This window comes from Camelina sativa, chromosome 2 (assembly GCF_000633955.1).
Source record: "Camelina sativa cultivar DH55 chromosome 2, Cs, whole genome shotgun sequence".
Lineage (NCBI taxonomy): Eukaryota > Viridiplantae > Streptophyta > Magnoliopsida > Brassicales > Brassicaceae > Camelina > Camelina sativa.
This window is the reverse complement of record NC_025686.1, coordinates 23,134,290-23,161,472: the sequence shown is the minus strand read 5'-3', so window position 1 is coordinate 23,161,472 and position 27,183 is coordinate 23,134,290. Positions and strand designations below refer to the sequence as shown.

General features: G+C 34.0%; 3 protein-coding genes across 6 annotated transcripts; 2 read left to right on the top strand and 1 right to left on the bottom strand.

The window, feature by feature from the left end:
- Nucleotides 6,972-9,712, top strand: LOC104733665. 4 transcript variants are annotated; one of them, XM_010453230.2, is made up of 12 exons: nt 6,972-7,083; nt 7,172-7,237; nt 7,343-7,394; nt 7,503-7,576; nt 7,675-7,805; nt 7,912-7,990; nt 8,089-8,183; nt 8,279-8,587; nt 8,680-9,108; nt 9,194-9,314; nt 9,394-9,475; nt 9,571-9,712. In XM_010453230.2, the coding sequence occupies exons 1-11, from the start codon at nt 7,059-7,061 to the stop codon at nt 9,468-9,470; spliced, it is 1,458 nt and encodes a 485-aa protein (XP_010451532.1). In that variant the 5' UTR covers nt 6,972-7,058; the 3' UTR covers nt 9,471-9,475; nt 9,571-9,712. The 4 variants fall into 4 exon arrangements, 3 of the variants coding, with proteins under 3 accessions (XP_010451532.1, XP_010451535.1, XP_010451540.1); XM_010453233.2 differs by having other exon boundaries at nt 6,974-7,083; nt 9,194-9,322; nt 9,405-9,475; XR_759046.2 differs by lacking the exon at nt 9,571-9,712 and having other exon boundaries at nt 6,973-7,083; nt 8,680-9,103; nt 9,194-9,322; nt 9,405-9,475.
- Nucleotides 17,850-19,485, bottom strand: LOC104733656. Its single transcript, XM_010453222.2, has 3 exons — nt 19,095-19,485; nt 18,586-18,785; nt 17,850-18,219 (listed from the first exon to the last, which is right to left on the bottom strand). The coding sequence occupies exons 1-3, from the start codon at nt 19,360-19,362 to the stop codon at nt 17,989-17,991; spliced, it is 699 nt and encodes a 232-aa protein (XP_010451524.1). The 5' UTR covers nt 19,363-19,485; the 3' UTR covers nt 17,850-17,988.
- Nucleotides 23,621-24,390, top strand: LOC104733651. The gene is made up of 2 exons (XM_010453218.2): nt 23,621-23,885; nt 24,013-24,390. Exons 1-2 carry the CDS (start codon nt 23,649-23,651, stop codon nt 24,274-24,276), a joined length of 501 nt encoding a protein of 166 aa, XP_010451520.1. The 5' UTR covers nt 23,621-23,648; the 3' UTR covers nt 24,277-24,390.

The following is a 27,183-nucleotide window of genomic DNA, read 5'->3' as shown; positions in this document are numbered from 1 at the left end:
TCGTTTTTTTTTTTTTTTTTTTTTCCGATGGAGCATTAATCACCCGATAATGTGGGTATTCTTGTTTATTTACATCTTTATATTGTGTAACGAGATTTGATAAATAATATAATCAGTTAAGAGTAAATTTACTTATCTATTTATCTTTATACATATATCATCACAATTGAGATCAATCGTAATGGATGACCGGCTTTAAAATGTACGTATATTAGAAGGTATAACATTCACAATTTCATTTTAATTTTAAAAGTTTATACTGACTACGTTGCTTAAGACATTTTTTTTTTTAGAGTTGGATATATCTATTGGATAAATCGGTTGTGGAAATATGATAAACACAAGATATATAGAAGGATGAGGGCAAAGATGATGATGAGGGATAATATGAATGTGTATATAAGACAAGAGATCATATGTAAAGAAGATAATACGTTTGTGTTGCAATTTAAGGCGACGACATCAATCTTAAAAGAAGAGATCTTCAACATTTTGCAAGCCCACATATTTTCTCTTCTAGTTTTTCATAAAATTATCTTACTAATTTATTTCCTACTTTTATAAAAGCATATATGCGGTTGACCTATGTCTGAATCAACCACATGAAGAAATGCTTTTTTTTCTATTGTTTAGGGTCACTATGTATAGTACAGTACTTGCCACGCCAATCATGGATGGATGATTATACAACAACAAAACTTTAAAGGTTAAACAAAATATCAGAATTGTTTTTTTTTAACAATAATATGATCAGGATTACGTAACTTGAAATTTAAGTTTCAGAATTTTACGATACTCTAAATTGTAAATTAAGATTCTTATGAACGTAAAATTGACTCTGACAAATATTACTACTGATAAAAATAACGTTTAATTAAGGCTTCTAAATATCATTACGTAACAAATATTTTTAGTTTTTAATGTCAGTTTTATTCTAGTATTGTCTAGTTTAATGACTAATCTATTTATTTTACTGCACACTAATGACCTCTTTACATAGTTTTATCAACACACATTATTTTACATTATATTTGAAAACAAAATTAATCCAATACGTAAATGACAAGAATCTTTTAACGAAAACATGCAATGACAAGAATCTTTTAACGAAAACATGCACGTAAATACCTATTATTGTAAACATGAACAAATTTTTTTCGATGGTTTTCTCTCTGAGCGACTCGATTCGCAATCGTCCTCAACCGTTATTCATCTTCCCATCATTGATCTTGTCTCCAATTAGGAGTTTTTTCCGACCATGAAATCCTTACATCCGGTGTTAGGAATCCATATCGGCGGTTTTTTTCTGTCAGTTTTTTATGACAGTTACTTGTTTCCCTATTTCACGAGAGTTAACCGTCAACCGAAACCACCATAGAACTCCTATAAATTCCCTTCCTTCCCTCTTTTTTCCGCATCAATCTATCAATTGTCTCTCTTCATCAAACCAGTAACGAAAAGCATGAGTGATAATCTTCTCAAATCCGTTCAAGACTTGGATTTGGGCATTGAAGATGCTCCAATCTTTTTACCACCAGAATTTCTCAATCGTGCAATTGCTGTTAATCGGCACACCTTGGTTGTGACTCCGGTCAATCCCAGAAAGCAGAACCTGCGTACTCTGATCAGACATATGCCAAGAGTCTGGGGCCTTGCTGATGAATGTGTGGGACGAATACTTGAAGGCGAACGTGTACAATTTCGCTTCCAATCTGAAGATTCCTTGAATCTTGTCCTGTGTCGAGGACCGTGGTCCTTCAATGATTGAATGGTCACTACACATCGGTGGTACCCAAACATTAGTGAGACAAACATGAAGATCATCCCATTTTGGGTCCAAATCCAAGGTATTCCAACCCTATGCTTAACTAATGCTATGGCTAGATGGGTAGGAAATAAGTTAGGCTATGTCTCGAAAGTTGATTATGATGAGAATGAAAACCAAACTGGTGCAGTTCGTGTTAGGATAGACTGGAACATAGATGACCCTTTGCGATTCCAAAAGAACATATGTTTCATTGCTGATGAGAACACCATAGTTAAGTTTCCTTATGAAAGACTTCAAAACTTTTGCACCAAATGTGGCTCTCTTAAACATGATGTCAAGGAATGCCCACTTGGTTTTAAGGATCCTGGTCCAGAAAACTATGATAATGATAGCGAGGGGATGATCACAATGACGGTGACAAGGACATGTCAGAGGTAAACACCCTTCCATCAATGGATCCAGCAAGCCTGATACCGGGTCTACAAGTACCGCCATCATCAACTACTCAAGTTCAGCGCTATGTACCACACCCTGTTGTACACCATGCCCTCCCAAGTCTATTTGAGGACAAAGACCTGTCGGCTGAGCGTCTTTGCTATCTTAAAGCCAAGAAAGCAGGAAAACACACTGCTGATTATCATCAGCCAAAAATTTTCCGTGAGGAGAAACCTGATAATGCATACGCAGACAATGGTTTCTTGAAGCGGAAGAGAGTGGAGTTTGAGATCACTTTTAACAATGCAGAAGCAGTGGGGGTGTTGATTGTCCTGAATCAACTCCGGAAGAAGAATCAACGAACGATCTCAGTAGGCTCTTGTTCTGTTAACAAAGGATTCGACGGAGGCGCGGGGGCCCGGTACCCCCAATAGATCCAATATGAAGATCCTCTAATGGAATTGCCAAGGCGTTGGTCTGTAGTTAACAAATTCTCGTTTAAAAAAACTATACTACTACTAAGTGTGATCTTCTTTTCCTCTCAGAAACTCTAAACCAGTGTGATGTAATAACTAAACTTAAGAACGACCTAGGATTTGCAAATGTTATTGTACAGCCCCCTCTTGGTAGGAGTGGTGGCTTAGCTCTGTTTTGTAATGACAATGTGTCTCTCTCCATAATTTCTAAGGATGAGAGACTCATTGATGTTTCAGTTACCTTTAATAAAGTTGTGTTTTATTTGTGTTGTGTGTATGAACATCCCAGTTCAAGTGAGAGATATGAACTATGGGAACGTCTTGAGCAATTTTCACATACTCGTAACACACCATGGCTACTCATTGGTGATTTTAATGAAATAACATCCAACAAAGAAAAGATTGGAGGACCACTACGTGATGAATGGACTTTTAGAGATTTTCGACACATGATTTCTGTGTGTGACTTACAAGACATCCGATCAAAAGGGAATCCATTCTCATGGGTTGGAGAAAGACACTCCCACACTATACATTGTTGTTTAGATCGAGCCATGTTTAACTCTGCTGGTGCTGCGAGCTTCCCAAATGCAGAGACCCATTTCTTAGACTTTGCAGGGTCTGATCACAAGCCTATTTTCCTAGATTTGAAAGATCTCACAAGACGCAAACGTTGGTCATTCCAGTTTGATAAATGCCTAGTGGATGTACCAAGCTTCCAAGAAACGGTTAAGACAGGGTGACTTTCCGACACTGACTCTATGGACATACCAATCAATCAAAGAATAAGGAACTGCAAACAAGCTATGGCGAATCTAAAGCGGGACAATCAGTTAAACTCTGAGCAAAGAATAGTGTCAATTCAAACCAAATTAAATTATGCAATGGAGAGTCTCATTCCTGAGATAAGAAGAACAATCCCAAACCTTCAAGATGATCTTACAAAAGCTTATAACGATGAAGAAAAACATTGGCAACAAATTAGCAGGAACACGTGGATGACTTCAGGGGATCGAAACACCAGCTTTTTACATGCTTTTGCAAAAACATGTTTTGCTAAGAACTGGATAAATTCTATTAAAGATGATCAAGGAATTATTCACCAAGGGGATAAAGAGATAGGAGACCATGCTGAACATTTCTTCAACATCAGGCCACCATGTTTCACCAACGGTTTTTGCGGATTTCACACCGAGAATCATTTTTGAAGCAAATGAAACTTTAACCAAAGAATTTACTAATGAGGAGATCTATTCTGCTGTATGTTCGATTGGGGATGACAGAGCTCCATGTCCAGATGGATTAACAGCTATATTCTACAAAAGCTGCTGGGACACTGTTGGACCACATGTCATTCAAGAAGTTCGTACTTTCTTTGACACATCCAACATGAAGCCTAGTATCAACCATACTAACATTTGTATGATTCCAAAGATTGAAAATCCCCAAACATTAAGCGACTACCGACCTATAGCTCTTTGTAATGTCCTCTACAAAATAGGCTCTAAGTGTTTAGTCCAACGACTAAAACTGCATCTGAATGATATTGTGTCAGACTCCCAAGCAGCTTTCATACCTGGTCGCATTATCCAAGACAATGTTATGATCGCCCATGAGATTATGCATTCTCTGAAGGTCCGGAATCGAGTTTCGCAAAACTACATGGCAGTTAAAACAGATGTAAGTTAAGCATATGACCGTGTGGAATGGAATTTTATAGAAACAACTCTGAAGATCTTTGGATCCTGCGATCATTGGATTAGTTGGATCATGGCAGTAGTAACCTCTGTTAATTACTCTGTACTAATCAATAGAGCTCTGTATGGTCATATTAAACCAACAAGAGGTATTAGACAAGGGGACCCCTTATCTCCTTATCTTTTCATTCTCTGTTCAGATATCTTAAGCCATTTAATTACATCTAGAGAACAAGAGGGTGATATTCGAGGAGTCAGAATTGGTAATGGGGCTCCAAGTATCACACATTTGTAATTTGCAAATGATTGCCTTTTCTTCTGTAAAGCAACAAGAAAAATTGTCAGGCTCTAAAAGATGTCTTTGATATCTATGAATACTCCTCGGGTCAAAAAATAAATACTTCAAAGTCAATGATAACATGGAAACAGAGTATTTGGGACTACACAAACTCGATTAATGGCAATACTGGACATACCAAATCATGGAGGAGGAGGTAAATATCTTGGTCTCCCAGAACAGTTTGGTCGAAAAAAGAAAGAAATATTTACATACATTGTTGATAGAATTAAAAAACGAACATGTGGATGGACGGGAAAGAAACTATCTCCTGCTGGAAAAGAGATCATGCTCAAATCAGTGGCATATCCATGCATGTATATGCGATGTCTTGTTTTTAAATTCCGTTAGGAATAACTTCAGAGGTAAAATCACTACTGATGAATTACTGGTGGGAAAAATCATCAAACCACCGAGGTATTCCATGGATCGCTTGGAAGAAACTATAGATTTCAAAAGTGGAAGGAGGCTTGGGGTTCAAGGATTTGGCTAAATTCAATGATGCCCTACTAGCCAAACATGCATGGAGACTAATACAATATCCAAACTCTTTGTTTGCTCGAGTAATGAAAAACAGAGATTACAGAGATGACTCAATCCTTGATGCTCAAGCTAGGAAAAAACAATCATACGGGTGGTCATCAATCCTAATCGGTTCGGATCTTCTAAAAAAAGGAGGCCGTTTTATCGTGGGAGATGGTTCTAATATAAGACTTGGAGTAGACAATGTCATCGACGATCATCCACCTAGACCAATTCAAACTCTCAATCCACAGGAATCTTTAACTCTTGATAATCTTATTTCCACATATGGTAATACTCGAGCTTGGGATGACCAAAAACTGTCCTCACTGATTCTGGAAGCAGAGCATACTTCAATCCGCAACATTCATTTATCTCAAGTGCATACACAAGATAAACTCATTTGGAACTACTCTCAATCAGGCGACTACACTGTTAAAACAGGATACTGGTTTGTCACTCACTACCCTTTCGACCCTGGAGAAATACCGGACATACCTCATGGCTCGGTGGAACTAAAAAACAAAATCTGGAAGTTGAGGATAATACCAAAACTAAACACTTCTTATGGCGTATTGTATCAAGAACATTACCAGTAAACACACGTTTAAGAACAAAGCGTCTGAATATTGACTCAAAATGTCCAAGATGTAACCAAAGTGATGAAACATATCACCATGTTTTATTCTCATGTCCCTTTGCAGCAATGGCATGGCGATTGACTGCCTCAACTCTAATAAATATCAATCAAATTTCATCTACTGCAGAAGAGATCATCTCTGACATTATATGTAGATCATCACAGACAACAGATGATTTTGCTTCACTGCTACCATTCAATCTATTATGGCGTATTTGGAAAGCAAGAAACAATCAAGTTTTTAATAATTTCCGGGAAAGTGCAAGCAAGACAGTTTTAATGGCTAAATTGGACACAAAAGAATGGATTAAAACTCAACAACCTAAGGAGTTAACACACAATGCCATAAACAACAAAAAGACTTGGACACCACCATTACATCCATCAATTAAATGCAATTTTGATGCAGGTTTTAATGATCAAACTAAACAGGAAACATGTGGCTGGATATTCAGGGATCATCACAGTGAACCTTAAGCTTGGGGTGCGACAAAGCTCTCTTATGCCGGATCAGCACTAGAAGCTGAAACAAAAGGTCTCTTAATATCTTTACAACAAGCTTGGATCAGAGGTTTTCAATCAATTATTTTTGAAGGAGACTGTGAAGTTTTAATCAATCTAGTGAATGGACAAAAATCAAATGCATCTTTAAAAAATCTGCTACAAGACATTACATTGTGGAAATCACGTTTGCGGCAAATTTCATTTATCTTTACAAGGAGGGAATGTAATAGTGTAGCAAATGCTCTAGCAAAATATGGCTGTATTGATAATTTGTATTATGCTAATTCGGTGATAAACCCAATCTGGCTATTGCAATCTCTGTGTAATGACATTTGCTAAATCAATATATTTAACTTTTGAGATAAAAAAAAAAGATAATTAAGAAAAACCTAAACGATTAAACTATGCCTGTATGCATTTTCTCATCATCATGGAATGAGGCAAAAAAGCAATAAATGTTTTTGGCATATAGAGAAATTAATTAAACTCTCATCAAGAGAACACAGTAATAATAATAATGGGTCCACTCTCAATTCCCTCAACATTCAAAAATCTAATTCCAACCACAAACATATATTTCCATCCAATCCTTTGGTTTTTTTTCCTCTTCTTCCATAACCATCAATTTCGTTTTATTTTTGCTTCAATCCTGCGTGTGTGTGTGGTATACCTCTGACAAATGCCAGGAACTATCCAAGTTTCAGGTAATAACAGAAGAAAAAAAAGGAAGACACTTTCAATTTCGGGCAAAACACCCTTTTTAACAAATGTTGTCTTTGTTCAATTCCTCAGTTTTGGGTCTTATTGATGATGTTCAGACATCTTCTCCTCCAGGTTCTTCAAACACTTCCATTAAAGGTCTTAACTTGACTCTCTGTTCCCTTAAAAGAACTCTTTCACATTTACTTTATGGACGAACTCACGAACATTCAAAAAAATTATAATCTTGTCTTCTTGTATCAGTTGCTATGGGGAAGCTAGAGTATCGAACCTCGGATTCAGGAGACTACATTTTGTAAATTTCTCTACTGATCCTTTTGAATTTTCAAGTTTTTAAAAGTTTGGAGCTTGTTTTTTGAAAGTGTGACACTTTCTTGCTTCTTTGCTTCAATGTGGTAACCAGTCCAGTAACGAGGCTCCGAGAAAATCTGATTGTTAGTCTATTAGATGTCAATGGAAACGGGATACTACACAGAGGTATCTTTGTTTAGAACTGTAGAGAATCACATTGCTAGGTTCTATAATTTTATTAGACATATTTGATTTTCTGAATTTGGAAAGTTTTGGAGGTATAGAGATAGAGGCAAGAATGATTATAGAGAGTGGTTTCTTGGAAGAGAAACTTTCCTTCAATGGCTATGGAAATGTCCAGTTGAAAATGCAGTTTGTTTTAACCGAAGAAGATCGAAATCGCATTCGTTTCTTGGTAAAAACCAAATTCATTGTCTTTTTTTTTTTCTTCATATGTTCTGTTTCATTAAGCTCTGCAATCCAATCTTGATTAAGTCCATTGGTTTTGATTGCTTTGAAAGAGACAATCAGCATTGCGAAAGAAGCACGAGGAGCTTGTCAATGGGAGTTCTTTTACCAAATCTAAAAGCATTGCTTCAGGTTTACTCTCTTGTTCTTTTTGGTTTGAACATTGTTAAGTTGTGTTGCTAAATGTTTATTTTCTTTTCCGGCTTTTCTTGCTCTTGATGTGATGAGAGATCTGTCTTCTTTAAGTCCAATGCAAACCCGAGACATCGTGGCTGTTACTAATCCTAAGAAAAGTCTTGGTCTGTCTCCACAAAGCGAGCTTGAAGTATGGATATTAGTCACTTTGATAATGATGGCTATCACTTATACAATATTTCAAAAGATTTTGTCTTAGGCTACTGATTTTCCCACCTGATGTAGATTAATGCAGATAGAGAACCGGTTTCGCCAAATCTTATAATGTGGAAGCCTGAAGTAAATGAAACTGTTCAACCAAAGAAAGAAGAGAAGCCAAAAATTCAACTATCTTCTTCATATGTTTCCTCAAGTAAGAAGCTTCTGGAGATTAAAAAAGTGGAGAGTGTCTTGCTAGTGAAGCAAGAAGATAAGGGTTTGAGCATACCGGAAAAAAACCCTAAACGGGAGTCAATGAGGAGGAGTATGTCAGAGACGAATTTGAGCAATGTGCGGAAAATGATTAGCAACTTTGAGGTCAAAGTTACTCCTCAGGTATTTTTTTGGACTGGTTTTGAGTTATGAGTCTCTGTGATCAAGATGTTTTTAAAACTTTTTTGATTAAAATTGTCTAGATTTTTTGACAGGATACAAAAATTCGGACAGCAAAGATTCAAACTGGTAAAGAATCGAAGGAGAAAATTAAGGCGCAGCCACAACAGGAAAGCGCTGTGACTCTAGAGAAACCAGAAGAAAGGAAGATTAGCTTTAAGGATATGGAGAAGTCAATGAGTAAAGAGGACACAGAGAGATGTGATGCTTTAGTAATAGTTTCAAGAGATGAAAGGACAGTAGTTATAGAGGAGAAGAGTGACTCTATAAGTAAGCAGAGGCGAAAAAGAATCTCTGTGGTAGAAGTAAGAGATGGTGAGAAGAAACCAAACAAATCTGTGCGCTTTAAGGATTCTCAACAAGAGAATGCAAGAGGATCCCGTCTCTGGATATTTCCAGATGAGGCAAAAGCAGATTTGTTACATAAGAACAGAGAAGAGTCCACTAGGGAAAACATCGGTGAGGTACAAAAGCAATGGCCTGTAGTGGTTTTTACAATCTTTGTATGATATTTCTCAACATTTTTGTTTACCTGATATATTTTTTCAGTGGGGGATCAGCTGCAGAAGTATAGCGAAAGTGAATAGCCACAACAAGTGGAAGAACATTGAGAGATCAAAGAAACATAAGACTGAGAATTCTGCAGATTCAGAAAGTTCACATGGACCTGGTGGGCAGGTGACTTTATCAATCGACATGTTTCATTCATGGCTTATTGATAAACCAAAATCTTATCATCTTAATCATAGAAAATTTTCAGGTAATGCGTGCGTTGATCGTGGCGGGGTTTGCAGTGTTAGTGTTTTTGACACGGCAAAGAACTTAAACAAGGTTAGTGTTCTGCATAAAAATATGAAGACCATTTAGGTTTTGTTTTGTTTCTTGTTGTGGAAGAAATTAAAAGTAAATTTCTTGCTTTTTTGCAGACGAGCTGCATTTGATTTGAGATGGTAATATTGGATTCAATTATTTTTTCAACCAGAGTACCAGACTGTTATACATGTATTATTGCACATAATAAAAGTTTTCAGTTATCCTTAAAAAAAAAAAAGTCAAGCTTTAAGCCTAGGTGATTGATTACACGCATTGTTAAAAGATTTTATTGTTACAGTCACAACCAGACAGTAGAATGCGCAGAGGATCCCTATTATTCAAACCAAACTTTTACAATATTGGATTAATATATACTCTTGAACCCAAACTTTAATATAGATGTAATGGACACAGTAGTTTCAATAATATGCTAATAGCTAGGCGAACAAAAAAAATTTAAAGTTGGTGATTGGAGTACACATAACTGAAAAAAAAAAGAGTTTATAGTTTGAGTTAATGATGTTTTTCCTTTGACCAATTCTTCTGAATACCGATTGATAAAACAGAAAACAAATTGGTTAAAGTTAAGAAACATGCATATACTAAAGGGTTGTTTTAGAATCCTTTATACTATAAAGCACAAGTCACATGACCAGTAGAAATGTGCCACATAAGATTTATTCATGATTTTTAGAAAATAAAATTAAGAAAAACAAATATTATCTGTCAAAAAAAGAAAAACAAAAATCGTAACTTCCCCAAATTTTTTTATTTTTTCTACATATTGAAAAAATAAAATAAAACAAAAAATCTTAAAATCCCTAAATTTTCTCATACACTACACCACAATCTTTTAAACGGTTTTATCTTCTTCTACAAAATGAAAAATTCATTTCACGTTGGACACAAATTCTCAATCTGTCTGGCCTTTGCTTTCTCTAGCTTTCCACTATTTTTTTTGCATCATATTCATCTATTATAATTTGTATGAGAAAAACAATTGTAATCGATCCAAACTTATTGACTTCTTTTCATCTTAGTCTGTTCTACAAAAGAGTAATATTCATTGTTCTTTCTTTTTACTTTTAAACTCATTATACAACAATGTGAGTTTCATTACTTACATCTTTTCTCTTTATTTCAGATTCATGGTTGAAAATTATTACTCTACATTTCATCTACACATCTATAATAATATTCTTCTGGTGTCTCTAATATTTGTTTACTGTATAAGAAGATCTGTAAGTTTTTTTTTTTTAATTATAAAACTCATTTCCATATTATCCTTTAGTTTTTTTTTTAGCAAACCATGTTATCTTTTACTATGGTACTAATTAAATTAAAGAGACTGATTTATTATTGTCTCAAACAATGTACTAAATTAATATTTTCTTATCATTCTTAGAGGTTACATTTTTGGTTAAGTCTTAACAATTTGATTTTATAAACCAGTGATACATGTCCCTGTCCATAGGACGGGTCATAATACTAGTTACTACAATGGATAAGGATCATAGATAAAAAAAAAATTAATTTGGTCCATGTTAACAAAGAGGCCCATTAAAACTTTGTCATAAACGGGTTAGCTGAATATTAAAAGTACAGCCCACATAAATTTTCATAAGTGGAAATCAAATTTTCTTTTTCGAGATAATTTGTACAAGAATATTGCATCTTATCATTTACAGTATTTTTATTTTATAAGATACTAGAGATTGGACTCGCACATACATATGGGTTAATTTATAAAAAAACTAAGTTTGCAATTAGGTTTAGATTATGCGGAGCTACATTTGTAAATGTATTTGTTAAAAATGTTATTAACATTCATAATCCAACTTTGTAACAATTTATTTTTATTTTGGTTTAGAAAAGAAGATGATTAGATTTAAGTAAATTAAAAAATAGTAAGAGAAAGATAGTATATCTGTTTATGTCTGTTTCGGGAACCCGTCCCGTCCCATATACGGTATGTCCTGTTTTTTTTTATCTTATAACCATAGTTTTAATAATATTTTATAAATTTGAGATTGTATATTTTAGTCCAACAAATAAGGAAGTAAGTAAAATATTCGCATCCACATAATATTTTATTTGTAAATATAATTATTTAGTATAGCATTTATAACATAAACTTATATTGGTTTACTTTCATCAAATTTCTAAACGTTTGAAATAATAACCGCTTCACCATAAATTTTAGATTCACATGAAATTTAATTCAACTATCGTAATTTTATAATCTCATCTTGATATATTTATTTCTTATTCTTTTTTCTATGAAACTTATAATGTTGTAATTTTATAATTTTTCTTCCTACCCTAAATAAATCAAAGTAACAAAAGAGAGCTTGTTACCCTACAAAAAAATCATTTATACACATAAAAATATGTTGAAACCCCATAAGCCCCCAAATATATCAACCTGCAACAACAACAACATTTGACGTAAATTGTCTTCACATCAAAAGTATATGTAGGATTATTACCGTTCTCTTTTATAACCATTTTACAATCACCAAAGCCCAAAAATAAAATAATAACAATGTTGTTAAGTGATGGATCCATTAGACTGAACATTAAGAGAAATAGAGGTGACACGGAAAAAAAATTTATACCGGATTTAGAACAGTCCATCCGAGAGTAGCAAACTCATTGAAACCATTAGTAAAATGATTATGAATAACTTACGATCCAAGCCGATCAACAACCTGCCATTGCCAACACAAATTCTCCTTGGATAATCATATATAAAGCTAAACTCCAAGGCAAACGTCACAGGGATTGACTTCGTAAAACCCTAAAAATCACAAGAATAAATCACATCAGTCTCTAAAACTTATATTAGCATAATGTATAATGAAAAAAAAATGATAATAGAGAGGAAGAGAGTATGTTTTTAATATAATTATAGTGTTCGTTTTTGTATAGCTATATATATATATTTTAAAAAATTATATTTTACGACAGATTTAATTAATTTCAACTAATTAGCATCTCTAATCAATTTAAGGTATAATTTTAAATGAGATTTAATGTCATGTTTTAATTTGTAATCGTGTTTTGAAAAAATTGTATAAATCTCTAACTATTTTTTTTTGCAACAATCTCTAACTTTAGTTATTAGAATATTTGTTAAAGATTGAGATCTCTTATACTTAATCATTAATATAGTTTCCTAAAATATTTGAATTTATTATTTATACTGAATATAATTTCATAAAATATAGGAATGTATCATTTCTAGTTAATATAGTTTCCTAAAATACTGGAATAATTTGAATCGAATTTAACACATGACTAAATGTGTTTAGAAAACTATAAATATCTAATATTTAATTTAAAAAACTATTTGGAAAACTTAATATATTCGAAATAATTTATTTATGGGTTATAACCATATCCAAAATTAGATCCGAAATCTAAGTATCATTCGTTATAACCAATTATGAAAAGAGTTAATCATTTATTTTTTTAATAATTGTTACCATTGTTTTAGGAAAGTTTAATTATTATTTTTTTAATTATGTAGGCAAGTTGGTTTGTTTGGCAACATGAATATATGTCATGTTTTATTGTTTTTTTTTTATCCCTAAGTGCACTTCCCAATTAATAGTAGAGATGTTGTTTAACTTTTGCAATGAAACTTCTTAATAACATCACTTTTGCTTTCAGTTGATTAATTTGAAAGAATGTAGAAAACAAATAGTGTATATGGTAGGGAAGATAACATTTTTTATATAAAGTTTACTTTTATTCTAATATGTACTATTTTTTCATGTATATGAAAAAAAAAACATTTATAGTCACATCTGGAGGTTGTTAGAGCTAAAATTCAATGCTAACGAAATTATATTTTGAAATTGAATTCAACAACTAACTTGCCGAAAAGGTTAATAATATGTTCTCCTAAGAGACAGGAACCATAATTATCCTTCTCTCTCGATCGACGTCACATGTTACTATGTTAGAGTCTCCTTCCATGATTTTTTTTTTTTAAAACAAAATTATTATTCGTCATTCCTACCATATAATTTGATGACAAAATAAACATTTTTTTGTTTTCTTTTCGTTTATTAACATATTAACATTTCTTATAACTTACAAAAAAATCTAGCTCTTCAAGTTATTTAAAATTTCCCAATTTGTGTGACAAAGAAACATAGTATGTGTAGAGTTTTATTCCCTACGAAACGTAACTAAGAATCTAGGAAATGGCTTATATATAAATCGTTAGATAATAGAAACCAAATATATGTGAAACAAAATGATATAGATAGGATATTTTCTTTCTTGGCATTAATTTTATCGACCACATGATTTGGATCTTTGAAAAGATATATAGGCTTTTGGATTTTTTTTTTTTTTTTGAGTAACAATGAAATAATTTGAAGCCTCATATGTGTATACTCCATTGATAAGCATAGGACCCGCCAAAAGGAGTTGGGTGAAATGTCTTTGTAACTTAAAAGTGATTATTGGTGTCTTGACATGATAACCACGGACCACTCACACCCATAGTAATTATTTTTACTACCTCAATGGAGTATATCAACCAATGGTTCCCCATATAGAAACTAGTATACCTATTTTTAATAAATACGAAATATATGTATAATATATTCACCGAAGGTAATGTGATTCGAGTTCATATTGGACTATCAAATGGGGTGGGTTTTAGGTGAGGATTTTTCAATTCCTTTTTTTTTTTTGTAGTTTGTGATAAAGTTTTATTTTAAAACCCTACTTTTAGAACAAGAAAAACAACCAACTAAAAAAAAAAAAAACCAACTAGCAATAAACCATATTTAGGCCACCTGACTTAGGTTCACCTAAACTCTGATGCCGTATGAGGAATTACGAGCTTCCAATTCAGAAAACAATTGATAATGAGTCAACTCATATACGTACCTTGTTTGTTTACTTAAAGTTATATTGCAATTCCGACTAAATATATATATTCCTAACAATATAATTTTTTTGTTGATTCAAATTGGGATTCCAATATAAGAAATCCCAAGCAAGAAAGAAAAGCTATTCCTATAAGAGTATTTGCACCCAATCGTAAAAAGTTTTATAGCAATTAAGAAATAGTAATGCAAACAAAATATGATTGTGTGAATACTTTTTGAACTTGTTTGGACGATTATTCTCTTCATCTTTTGTAATGTAGATATTTTTGTTTACAAACATATTTTGTTGACATGTGTACGTAAAACCATGTTAATATAAAAACATTTGTTTTCAAAGATAAATCCCAATTTTCTTAGATGAGGATCTATATCAAAATAATTATTCATAGTCTTATTGCCATTTACTTACACTACAAGAAAACAGCCAGTTTTCGAGAGAAGGAATCGTCAGTAATCCCTCGGAAACAGCCTTTTCCGACAAATTACCGAGGAATAAAAGTCCTCAGAAACCGCTTGTCGGAAATTAGAAATCGTCTGAAATCCGTTGGAAATTTCCGACGGATTTCCAAGGGTGTACAATTTCCAAGGGATTTCCAAAGACGCAAAATTACCAAGGAATTTTAGAGGGAAACATCTTTTCTGACGGAATTCCAAGAGGTAAGATTTCAGAGGAATTTCCGAGGGAAAATAATTACGAGGATTTTCCGACGACTACAGAGTTCCCGAGAACTTTGCAAGGGAAATAAAAACAAATAAATTTATATATTTATTCGAAATTATAAATAAATTTATTTAATATAAAAATAAAAATTCTTCAATAATAAATAAAAACTAATATATCAAAAAGCTGAAAATAAATATATACATATCCTAATACAAAATATATAAACCCCAATACATAATTATCAAACTAAATAAAAATTCTCATAAAATTAAAATAGTTTAGAAAAAAAAAAAATTCTTTAATCATGAGATTTTCTTGCTTCAATTCCTCGACCGTCGCGTCTTTTTCTTTCATTATCCGGTTAAGATCTTGAACTTGTTGAACAAGTTGATTGCCCCGAGGAAAAACTGAAGAGACATTCCCATCTCGTGACACAAGATTTCCTAAACCGGGTCTCTGACCTTTGATTAAAGGAATTTCCTAAGTTAGAAGAATAAAAAATAATTAATGATTAGAAATAAATAAAAAGACAAAACAATATATTTAAACATACCTAGAGTATATCAAATCTCTAATTCAATAACAAATCCAATCTACTTAAAATAAATTAATTCTAAAATAAATACTTTCTAAAATTATTTACACAAATAAATGGTTTCTAAAATTACAATCTAAACATATATCAAATCCCTAATTCAATAACAAATCCAATCTACTTAAAATAAATTAATTCTAAAATAGATTCTTTCTAAAATTATTTAGACAAAGAAATGCTTTTTAAAATTACAGTCTAAATCTATATCAAATCCCTAATTCAATAACAAATCCAACCTACTTGAAATAAATATATTCAAAAACCTAATTCTAACAAACAAAACCAAAAATCACAAATCAAACTTACATGTTTGAAGATGGTGACCGGCGGTGGGAAGGAGCTGACCGGCGGAGGGAAGCGGAGCGGACTGGGGGAAGGGAAACGGAGCTGACCGGCGGAAGAAAGCAGATCTGACCGGCGGAGGGAAGAGATGACCGGCGGAGGGAAGAGATGACCAGGGGAGGGAAGAGATGGCCGGCGGCGTTGGGAGCAGGGGAGGGAAGGAAAGACCGGCGGAGCAGGGGAGGAAAGAGATTGTCCTTCGATTTCAGCAGTTTTTCAGAGTTGTCGATGGGAAAAAAATTCTTTGAACATGGATATATAAACATTTTCAGAGGACTAAACCGTCGGAAATCCCTAGAAAAAAATTAGGGTTTTGCCGCGTGAATGAAATAATAGGCGGGTATTTATTTTCGCCTCGCAAACCCGTCGGAAATTCACCTTCCGTCGGAAACCCGTCTAAAATATTTTGGCTTCCCTCGGAAATCCCTCTGAAATACCATTTATTTAACCGAAGAAAACACATTTATCTGAACAGTCCAAATCCCTTGGAATTCCGTCGGATAGTTTAGTCTCCCTTGGTTATCCGTCGGAAATTTCCAAAGGATTTCAGACGGATATTATTTTTTATGACAATTTTATAAAAATTGATTAATCTTAAGAGTTGTTTAACACTAGACTAAGACATATTGTCAACACAATTACATTTAGGATCATAATAGATAAAATATCACATAGTTTTTTAAAATCAATTAACTCTCACTAAATTACAACTACATCTCTAATATCATCTTCTAAACACTTAAGTGTGTAGATAATGTAATCTTCCAAATGTTATATTTTTTTGTGGTACAATGTTTTATAATCTTATTTATTGTCAAATATGGCTTATTGTAATATTAGACAACATATTAGATGTGTCAAAACTTATAAATTCTTTAATAAATAAAAATCACTTGGAATTCCGTCAAAAGTTTCCGACGAATTTCAGAGGACCCGGAGGAGTTGTCCGACAGATTTCAGAGAACATGGTTTAAGCCTCGGTAATTCATCGGAAATTTCCACGGGTTTTCCTATGAAACAAGTTTTTTTTCTTAATCTGACCACATTCGTCTTCCCTCGGGCAGCCCTCTGAAATTTCTGACGGATTTCCAAGGGAATGTCCGACGGATTTGCGACGCTATGTTAGTTTCCTTGGTTATCCGTCTGTAATACCGAGACTGATGTTTTTTATATATATATGATATGTATTTGTATTATATATTACATATATTTATATTATAATCGCAACGGATATAATGGCAAAGTTCTCACTAATCTGTCAGATATCTCTTAGAAAAAACCAACGGTCTTGGTCCCTCAGAAATGCGTCGGAAATGTTAAAAATTTTCTGAGAATATTCTGACGACCTGGTTTTCATCGGAAATTTCCAAGCAATTACAGACGGATTAACATATTTCCGAGGATTTTATGAGAGAATTTTTTTCCTCAGAATTTCCTCGGAAACATGTCGGAAATCTCTCGCAAATCTGTCAGAAATTTCCTACGGATTTTTTCTGTCAGAAAATTCGTCTGAAATCGACGTGCTTTCTTGTAGTGTTAATATGTTTGGACCAACTTACCTAATAATATAATATTTTGTCGTCCAGTCACTATGGTTCCTTTCCAATAGTAGTGTCACTATTAACACAGCTTGCAGTCTTGCACTAAATATAGAAATGTTTTTAGTGTGACCTATATATTTTTTTGCTAACAACAAAACTATTGCAATTCTGAAAAAGACCCTTTTTGTTTTGTTTTGGTAAAGTGGATTTAACGTTGAAGATTAGTTAGCTCTGGTGGAATCACTATCGATTCCTAAAGTTATGTTGTACGCTATGTTTAAAACTCGTTTTTATAGTTTTCTTAAAAACTAACTCTGTTACATGAAATAACTTTATAGAAAAAAAAAAAGTATGGATCCAAGACAAAAGTTTTACAATGCAAAAACCATAGAATATTCACCAAATTATCAAATTAGACAGGATCGATGATTATATATGTAAACCTTTGAATTATACTAGTTATATATTTATATTTTTCATGTAACACTAATTGGTCTAATATTCGATTCAGGAGATTGAATGGATGCAAGCTTCAGCTCAAGATCGAGTCCACCGGAGTTACCCGACCCCGATACTTTCGGATCTGGATATCCAACACAAGGATTTAGTAATCCTTGTTTCCAAACAATCTTTGAGGTCGACCCAATATGATCATTACATATACTCTTCTGAAGAGTACTATTTTCTTCAACCTTGCCGGCCGAAACCTGTTGAATATATAAATTTGACAATTCAGAACTATTTTCTTCTTCTTCTTCTAAGTCATAAAGAAATTATACTTATTATGTCTATAAAAGCTTAAAAATTAAACTAATAAAACCTTAGCTGTTTGACACCAAAAAACAAACAAACTAAAACCTTGACTTTTTTGGTTGACACAAACTCCGACATTTTAAGTGGTAAAAGAATTTTGGGAAAATAACTTTCTAAAACAACATAAAAATTCTTTTCTAACTTTTGAAGATGTGACTTTTGTTTTTCCTAAAAAAGACATTGATGATTCTTTGATTTTTCTTTTCATACATAGAGTTTATATTCTTTTTGTTATGTATATAGAAAAGACTGGAACTTGCCATATCGAAGAGGCTGGTGCGACGTCTCTTGTGATGGAGAGTGGTTGTTTGACGGAGAAAGTACTTCTGAGCATGACTTGCCACTTGTGTCGGCGATTTCGTGACGACGAAGTTTCTTGAGATTCCTCTCCAATCTCCCTTTCCAAGCTTCTCTAACCCAATTAGAAACGTCCGGTGCTCTTCCTCCGTCCATGGAACCCCTACACACAAAAATAAATCATTATTCTTTCGGAAAACTTGAACCAAAGCCGAGGCAGAATATCGAGTTATAGATTCTTGATTTTTCTTGACCACTCTAAATTTTACATGTCTTTTAGCGGTTGCATGCTTTAGACAATAGTCCAACTTGGATATACATATAACTTTACCTTTATGTCAAAAAAACAATCGACCATCGGTGATAAGAAGAGGACTAATTTAACATGTTTTGATCATCCAAGTCGATTATATAATAGTAATACTATAGAGAAAGAGATATGGAGATTGGATATATATGTCAAAGTTGCAACCTTTTTTGCGGTCGGGTGTTTTGTGAGCGAGACCGTCAGAGAGGTAACCGGCGAAGGAAGAGGAAGAGGAGGAGCATGCTGGCAAGCAATCCATGCTGAAGCTTTTCTTCATTGCGGCGGCCAAAATTGATGGAGGAGAAGGAGGTGGTGGAGAAGAGTTTGTGGTGTCTAGATGAACACCAAAGAGCCTAATTACTCTTGTATGGTAAGAAGAACATGTTCTTGAGTTATGTCCTACGTTTCCACAGTGTGAGCATCTTCTGCCCATTGCAATGAATGAGAAAGAGAATGAGGGACAGAGAGGGAGAGAGAGAGAAAGAGAGATGATGTTGATGATGAAGAGGGATTTTGGGGTTTATGTAAAATGGTGGAGAGCATAAAGAGAGAATATGATTGGATAAACCAAGTTTATTTATTGGAGGATTTTATAATTTAAATTATGTTGTCCAAGTTGGTGTTTTCTACTTTTAGCCTATAAGAAGACGAGCTTACGTATAAAAAGACAAAAGAAGGAAGGTATGTCTTTATCAGTGGAAATTTATCATTAACTTGGACTAAAATGTAGATTCTAATCTAATTGATTTGTGCTAACAAAAAAAGAAATCTTGATTTATCTTTGACATAGTCTTCTTATTATTATTATTTCAAAATTTCCGTGTTTATCCTTGATATAATCTGTGATATGGAGAAAGAACGAGGTAGCCATATCAAGAATGGAACCTATATATGTATTTGTAAATGATAAAGGCTAGCTATATCGTTTTGCAAAGGAAAATATGGATTTATGGTTGAGAGATAGAGGACTTGGATCCTCCAATAGTTTTGGGGAGGTGGGTAGTTGGATGACCTAATAAAATGTGGAAAAGAAAAATAACAAAAAATGATTGACAATTTTGTAAGATAGAGAAACAAACAACAAAGGGGGCTTGTTTACATAAACAAAGACAAGTCATATGTATGATGTCAAAAAAAAGAAGAAAAGACAAGTCTTATGTATTTATCGTTATCGTTTGATAGAAAATCATTTGGATCTTACAGTACTTTCATGAATATATTAGTTGGACGGAAGAGTCATATGTACATATTTCTATTAGGATTGCCTGATTGCTCAAATATTGTAATTAAAGGTAGTAGACAAAGCACTACCCAACATGCATTTAACTATATTTATTGTTTATGGTTAGAATTGGTAAAATAGCAATATGGAGATTCTATTGCTAAGTTCGGAATGTACAGCAAAGTATTGGAGAACAATGATGAGGATTCATATTGATCATAAAATAATATATTAATGTTGATTCTATATACAGTATGAATATTTAATGGGGTTTCATGTTGATCCTATAATAATCTATTCAAGTTGATTCTATCCCACATACATATAATATGATATGATGGATATGTTGATATACTATAATAAGCTATTAATGTTGATTCTATCTTCTTCTACATACATAATTAAAGAGAATATGACTGGGAGTCATTTTTATCATACAACTTAATTAATAAACTATTAATGTTGATTCATATGAGAACAACGATGGGGGTTCACATATCATCATACGTACGAATACGGCTACTTAATTCTAGTCCAATGATATTTGGTTTTAGTGAGGTAGGTTTTTTTTTTCGTCAGAAGGATTTTATTCATATTGTTCTTCAAAGTGAAATACAAGAGCTGGCAAGGCAAACAATCCTTCCAGAGACGAAAGCCGGCGAGTACATGACACTCCCGGAGATTTAAGGCCAAACAAGGCGAGTTAAACAGACTACACAAACATCCATTCATTACTTCCCGGAACAGAATCAAGAGATCCAAAAAAAGAAAATTAAAACCTAAAACTTAAAATAATAATTTAAACATATCTGAGACAAGAAAAAACACACAACGAATCAACTTGCAAGAATCTCCTTTACCACAAGTTAGAACCGGATGAGCATGCCGTGCGACCCTTTTTGTTGCTTCACGGAGGAGCTACCAGGGTGGTGAGACACTACCAAAGCCTAGAGACCATTCAGGAAGAACGCCTCTTTAGAAACAGGAAGGAAATCTCGATATGCGTTGGTGAAGATTCTTCATGAGAGGCAGTGAAGTAGCAGTTGGAGACTGCCTCAACCATGAACCGGCCAGATCTGAAGCCAAACTTGACGGAGAAAGCACAAGCCAAGAAGCTGAACCCAAAGTTAGGAAGATCTAAGCTTAAAAATTTTAGATCTGAAAATTCTAAATCTGATACCGTTGTTGAGTCTCCAAACCAATGGGCAAATCCGTATATTGGTTTTGTTGCAATTTGTTCCCCTCTCCAATTTTTCTTTAATATTTGGGCTTGGCGGCAGGTGTTTATCAGCTACTTATAAAGATAGCATATACTATTTAGGCTTTGTATATATCAGTGCTTGATTAGGTCTCTTTCATTACAAGTTGTTGTTCTTGTTATCAAATTGTAATGAAAGAGACCTGATCAAGCACTGATATATACAAATCCTAATTGTTCCTGCTCATGTTTTTTTTTTATTGCTTCACGGAGGAGCTACCAGGGCGGTGAGACACTACCAAAGCCTAGGTTTTAGTGAGGTAGGTTATTCCTTTTATTATTTTTTATCTAGTAAAAATAATTCTAAAGATCCAAGATTACTGTATATATAGCATATTAACTCAAGAAGAAAAATCACAATAGAAACCAAATAAGAACATCTTGCGGATGGCTCTTCTCTTCACCCACAATATCAACACACATCACACTCCTTTGATCTCAAAATAAACAAATTCTTACTTAATTCTTAAACTGGAATTATTCAAATGTTCAAGGATTCTTGCTAGCTAGTTTTTTTTTTCCGTGCGATAAACATCGATAAAACAGCTTTGTTCTGTTTTGCGACTGTTCTTCCTACAAAACTTGCACCATTTTATCCGCCACATCTAGTAAGTCCTAGAATATCCCACAGGTCACGCAACATCCACTACAAGAAAACATCACCAATTCTGACCAAATTTCCGACCGATATATTGGTCGGCTTAATACAAGACTATTTTCCAACCGTTAAGCGACGCGATTTAAAACCAGTTGGTAATCGGTCGGCAATTAGCGACAGATACATATGGTTGGATATCGGTCGGAAATTACCGACTAAATTACCGACCAATAAATCCGTTGGTAAAAACTGACTGTTTTCCAACCAACTTTCCGACTGATTTTAAATTCGGTCGATAATTGATCGGTTATAAGCGACCGCTTTAATCGTCGGTAAACGGTTATAAATTTATGACCAATTTCCGACTGACTTATTACCGTTTGCGAATCGGTCGGTAAACGGTCGAAATCATGTTACCGTTGCAATAGATCCGTTGTAATAGATCCGTTAGTTACCGTTATCTCATTCAAAATCGGTCGGAAATCGGTCGGTTACGTTCTGAAATTGGTATATAAATTTTCGACATATGTTGTGTCGTTTGCTGTAGAAACAAAATCTAAACACTTACAATATGGCTTCACAAAATCAAAATCAAAGAGAATGGATGTATAATACACGATACAATTCTAACACTGGGCTTTTGACGGAGGAGTTTGCTAGCGGACTCACCGAATTTATGAAGTTCGCCACTAATCAAGAAATTTGCAAAAAAATGGTATGATGCTCTGTCCATGTCCTATTTGTGATAATAATAAATTCATCGATATAAATATGGTGTGGGATCATTTGTATAGTTATGGGTTTAGACCAAATTACAAGGTATGGTATTATCATGGAGAAGTTGATTTAGGGAATGTAGCTAGTACTAGTGCATCTGTTGAGGAACAATTAGAAGAACCTAGAGGCGGAAACATAGGTATAGTTCAAATGGTTAATGATTCATTTCGTGAAAATATTCCATCATTTATAGAAGATAGAAATATAGGTGAGGAACCGAATTTAGAAGCAAGGAGATTTTTTGATATGTTAGATGCAGCTAAGGTGCCGATATATGATGGATGTAGAGAGGGTCATTCCCCTTTGTCAGCTGCAACTAGGATGATGACCATAAAGACGGATTACAATTTGTCCGAGGATTGTGTTGATGCGATAGCTGATTTTGTGAAAGATTATTTACCAGAAGATAATCTATCACCGACTAACTACTATGCGGTGGAAAAAATGGTGTCCGGTATTGGTTTGCCATACCAAATGATTGATGTTTGCATCGATAACTGTATGATTTTTTGGAGAGCCGATGAAAACAGGTCATCATGTAAATTTTGTCGCAAACCTCGTTATCAAGAAACCGGTGGGAGAGTACGAGTTCCGTATAAGCGTATGTGGTATTTGCCATTGAGTGAAAGACTGAAAAGATTATACCAATCTGATTTATGGAAGGAGTACATTAATCTTTGGTGTGATGAGAAAGTTGCAGAATTGGCAGCAACAAACTCACAAAAAAGGAAAAGCAACCCAGATGGTGAAGGAATTCCAGTGCACTTCAATGGAGCTAAATCATTCTATAGACGTAAAGATGAAATGATAATTTTTTAATTTCTTTACATTTCTTAAGAATTATCATTCAAATGCATATTAATCATGTTCTTTTTCCATGTATATAAGACTGTTGAAAATGGTGGAGTCGAGCCTAATATGCTGGCTTTCATTGAGGATGTTTATAAAAGTAAGAAAACTGGCAAGATTGTCTACAAGAAGGCTAAGCAGATTGTGGAGACTTTAAAAGAACAGGTGAATGACCTCCAATCTAAAGAGCCACTTGAAGATGGATTGGTTCAGCCTCTCTCTTGTCCTGAGATAAACGATTTGGTTCGCAAGGTGCGGGGATTCCTTTTTTTCTCTTAACATGCTTTTTACCATACCAAATCAAGTTGACACTTCTTAACTATTTGATTTTTAACATGATGTTTCCATATTTTTTACATTATGCTTGGTTGATTCTCAGGCAATACCCAAAAAAAAGGGTAACCGATTTGGATTTGGATCTCTCCCAGATCATGAAGAGTTAGATGCTCCCTTCTTACCCAGCTTGGACCATGAAAAGAAGTTAGAAGAAGCATACAACAAGATTTCTGAGTTAGTTAAGGAGAAAGAGGAAGATACCAAGACAATCCAGTACTTGAAGGATGTTACTGAGAAGCTTCTCAACAAATTTCCAGACTGTCGTCCAGCTGAAGAAGAAGAAGATGATGATGAAACTCAAAATTAAAGTGTTTTAGTTTGGCTGGTTTTTTGGTTGTATTAGTTACGGTTAATATAAGAATCTATTAATGTGGTTTAATTGACAATAACTTCTATTTATATATTTTTGGTATTTTCTGATTTTTAATTAATTTAGCATTTTTTATTTTTTATTAATTTTTATTTTCGGTATTTTACATTAATTTGACAATATTTTGGTCGGAAAATAATTGGTCGGAATATCGGTTGGAAATTAAAACGGTTGATTAACAGTCGGTAATATAGTCTCGAACGATTTACGCCGTCGGTAATTAGTTGGTATTTTCTAACCGAAATCCGACCGATTTTATCCAACAGAATTCCAACTAACGTTTCGGTCGGAAATTTCCGACCGATTTCTAACTAAAAAAATTTCCGACCAGCGATTTCCAACCGATTTACAGTGGTCGGTTAATGGTTGGAAATGCCTCTTTCCGACTGATTTTCGACTGATTTCACCGTCGGAAACGGCTATGTTTTCTTGTAGTGATCTATTAAGTTGTCAGTTTGATACTCAAGCTCATAGTCTTTTCTATTAAACACCGGAAAACAACTGTTGCATCTTCATTTGAGCGACCATATAGCTATGATTCTTTCTTGTTCTGGTTGTTTCTGAATTAGTCTCAAATTAGAAGAGACACAAATGAAGACGGAGACAGAAACATCATAAGCAACACACACCTTCTCATACCAAAAACAAAAAGAACTACTAAAACCCTAAACCCTAAAAGCCATATTCCTATATTTCATGAAAATATTCAAAAGGTGATCATATTAATTTTAACACGATAAGAAGAGACTCAGCCCCAAAAAAAAAAATTTGTTTTTTTAATTTTTTTTTTTCCATTTTAGCAAGCAAACTAGAGATTTCTAGTAAACAAGGACTATAACTTGGGGAAAAGGGCCATTTCCGATCTGTACAATCTCGAAAGTGCCAATTTCTACCTGTACAAACTATCGATGCCAATTTATACTTGTACTCAAATAAAATTTAAATTTCATACCCAATAAAAAAAATAGTGCCGATTTCAAAGTCAAAATCAGCAAATATTAATCAAACGCTGACTCAGATGACACATGTCTAGTGAGGTGGCGTTGCATATCAAAACGACGCCGTTTTGGTGTTGTAATTTAATTTTTCAAAAAAGTGTGCTACACACGGCTCGAACCCGGGTCCATCAAGGTTTTTGAACAAACCTTTTACCATATGTTCCCACAAACTTATTTGATATAAAGGGAAGCTTTCATGTTTATAACTATGTACCTTACTAGAGAAATTCATTGTGTTCACCGTTCTTCCATCTCCGTCGCTTCTTCCGGTGGTTTGCTCTGTTTCTGGAGCTCAACCTCCGCGAATTATCGGATTTAAAGAGATTATTTTACTGAAATTGTTTTGTAAAATAACATTATGAGCAGATCTGGGAGAGGAGGAGCCAACGGAGCTGGATCTGGATAGAAAAGAAACAACGGCGGAGCACGATCAAGAGCAGCATCGACTATACCAAGGAAAAAAGGAAGAGGAGGAGGAGGATGAAGATTCTCGTCCAATGAGTATATTATAAGCATAAAAATTACATAATATTTCGAATAAAGCTGTTAGATGATTTGGTAAAAGCTGTGCTTTAAGGTCTTGCATGACCAAGGTTCGAGTTTATGCTCTTACATTTTTTTTACAACAATTAAATTACAACATCAAAACGACACCGTTTTGACATACAACGCCACCTCACTAGACATGTGTCATCTGAGTCAGCGTTTGACTAATATTTGCTGATTTTGACTTTGAAATCGGCACTATTTTTTTTATTGGGTATGAGATTTGAATTTTATTTGAGTACAAGTATAAATTGTACAAGTAAAAATTGGCACTTTAATATTGTACAGGTCGGAAATAGCTCTTTTCCCCTATAACTTGAGAATGTCAAGAACTTTTAAGATATGGATTTTGTAAAAGAAAATTACATGAAAGGTCATTGCTTCAGCAATAACCGCAGTCCGGAGATACTACAATCTTGAGTTTGTGTCGGTGCAAAATCGATCCTACTCTGTTTTCCTCTGTTCTACGAGGAGACAAAAATATAAGTCCACAATAAATGCAGAGAAGAAATTTATAGATCAATAAATCACTTTCAAAAACCAAGCAAAACCAAAACCAAAACAAAAACAAAAACCAAAACCAAAACAAAACCAAGTCATCTTCTCATTACAACTACTTTTTCTTCAAGTTATGTTTCTTCATAGATTCGATCACTCTTGTCATCTCATCATCCTGATTATCATAAGGTTCAGAGTGCAATAACACCTGCTCTTTCTGCTTCAGTAACATCGTCATCTGCTTCTGCATCTCCATTATCATCTTTTGATTCTGTTGCACCAACGACAATACTTCTTTTTGTCTCTCCATTGATCCCACTTGGTTTTGAGTAATCTCATCCAACGAGTACAATATCTCAGCTTCTGCTTGAAAAGCTTCTTCCACATTAACATTCTGAATGACTGATTTGGACTCTTGATCAAGTCTCATATTGTATTCATGAACAAGCAAGCAATCGATAAGGACAGCAACAGAAAGTGTTTCTGCAACATCCACCAAGACTCTATCGAATCTTGGTGGCAAAGAGGAAAGAATCTTCTTCACCAGTTCCTTATCTTCAACCTTCCACCCACAAGACTTCATACGAAACACAAGCTTCATTAGTTTCTCATTGAATCCAAGAATTGTTTCTGCATCACTCATTGTCATATTCTTGTACTCATTCTTGAGATCAAGAAGCAATCTAGCTTGAAATATAGGACCACCTACTGATCTCACCATCAAAAGATCCCATGCTTCTTTTGATGATTTAGCATAAGCTATCCATGGAAAAATCTCAATGCTCACTCCAGTCTGGATCAT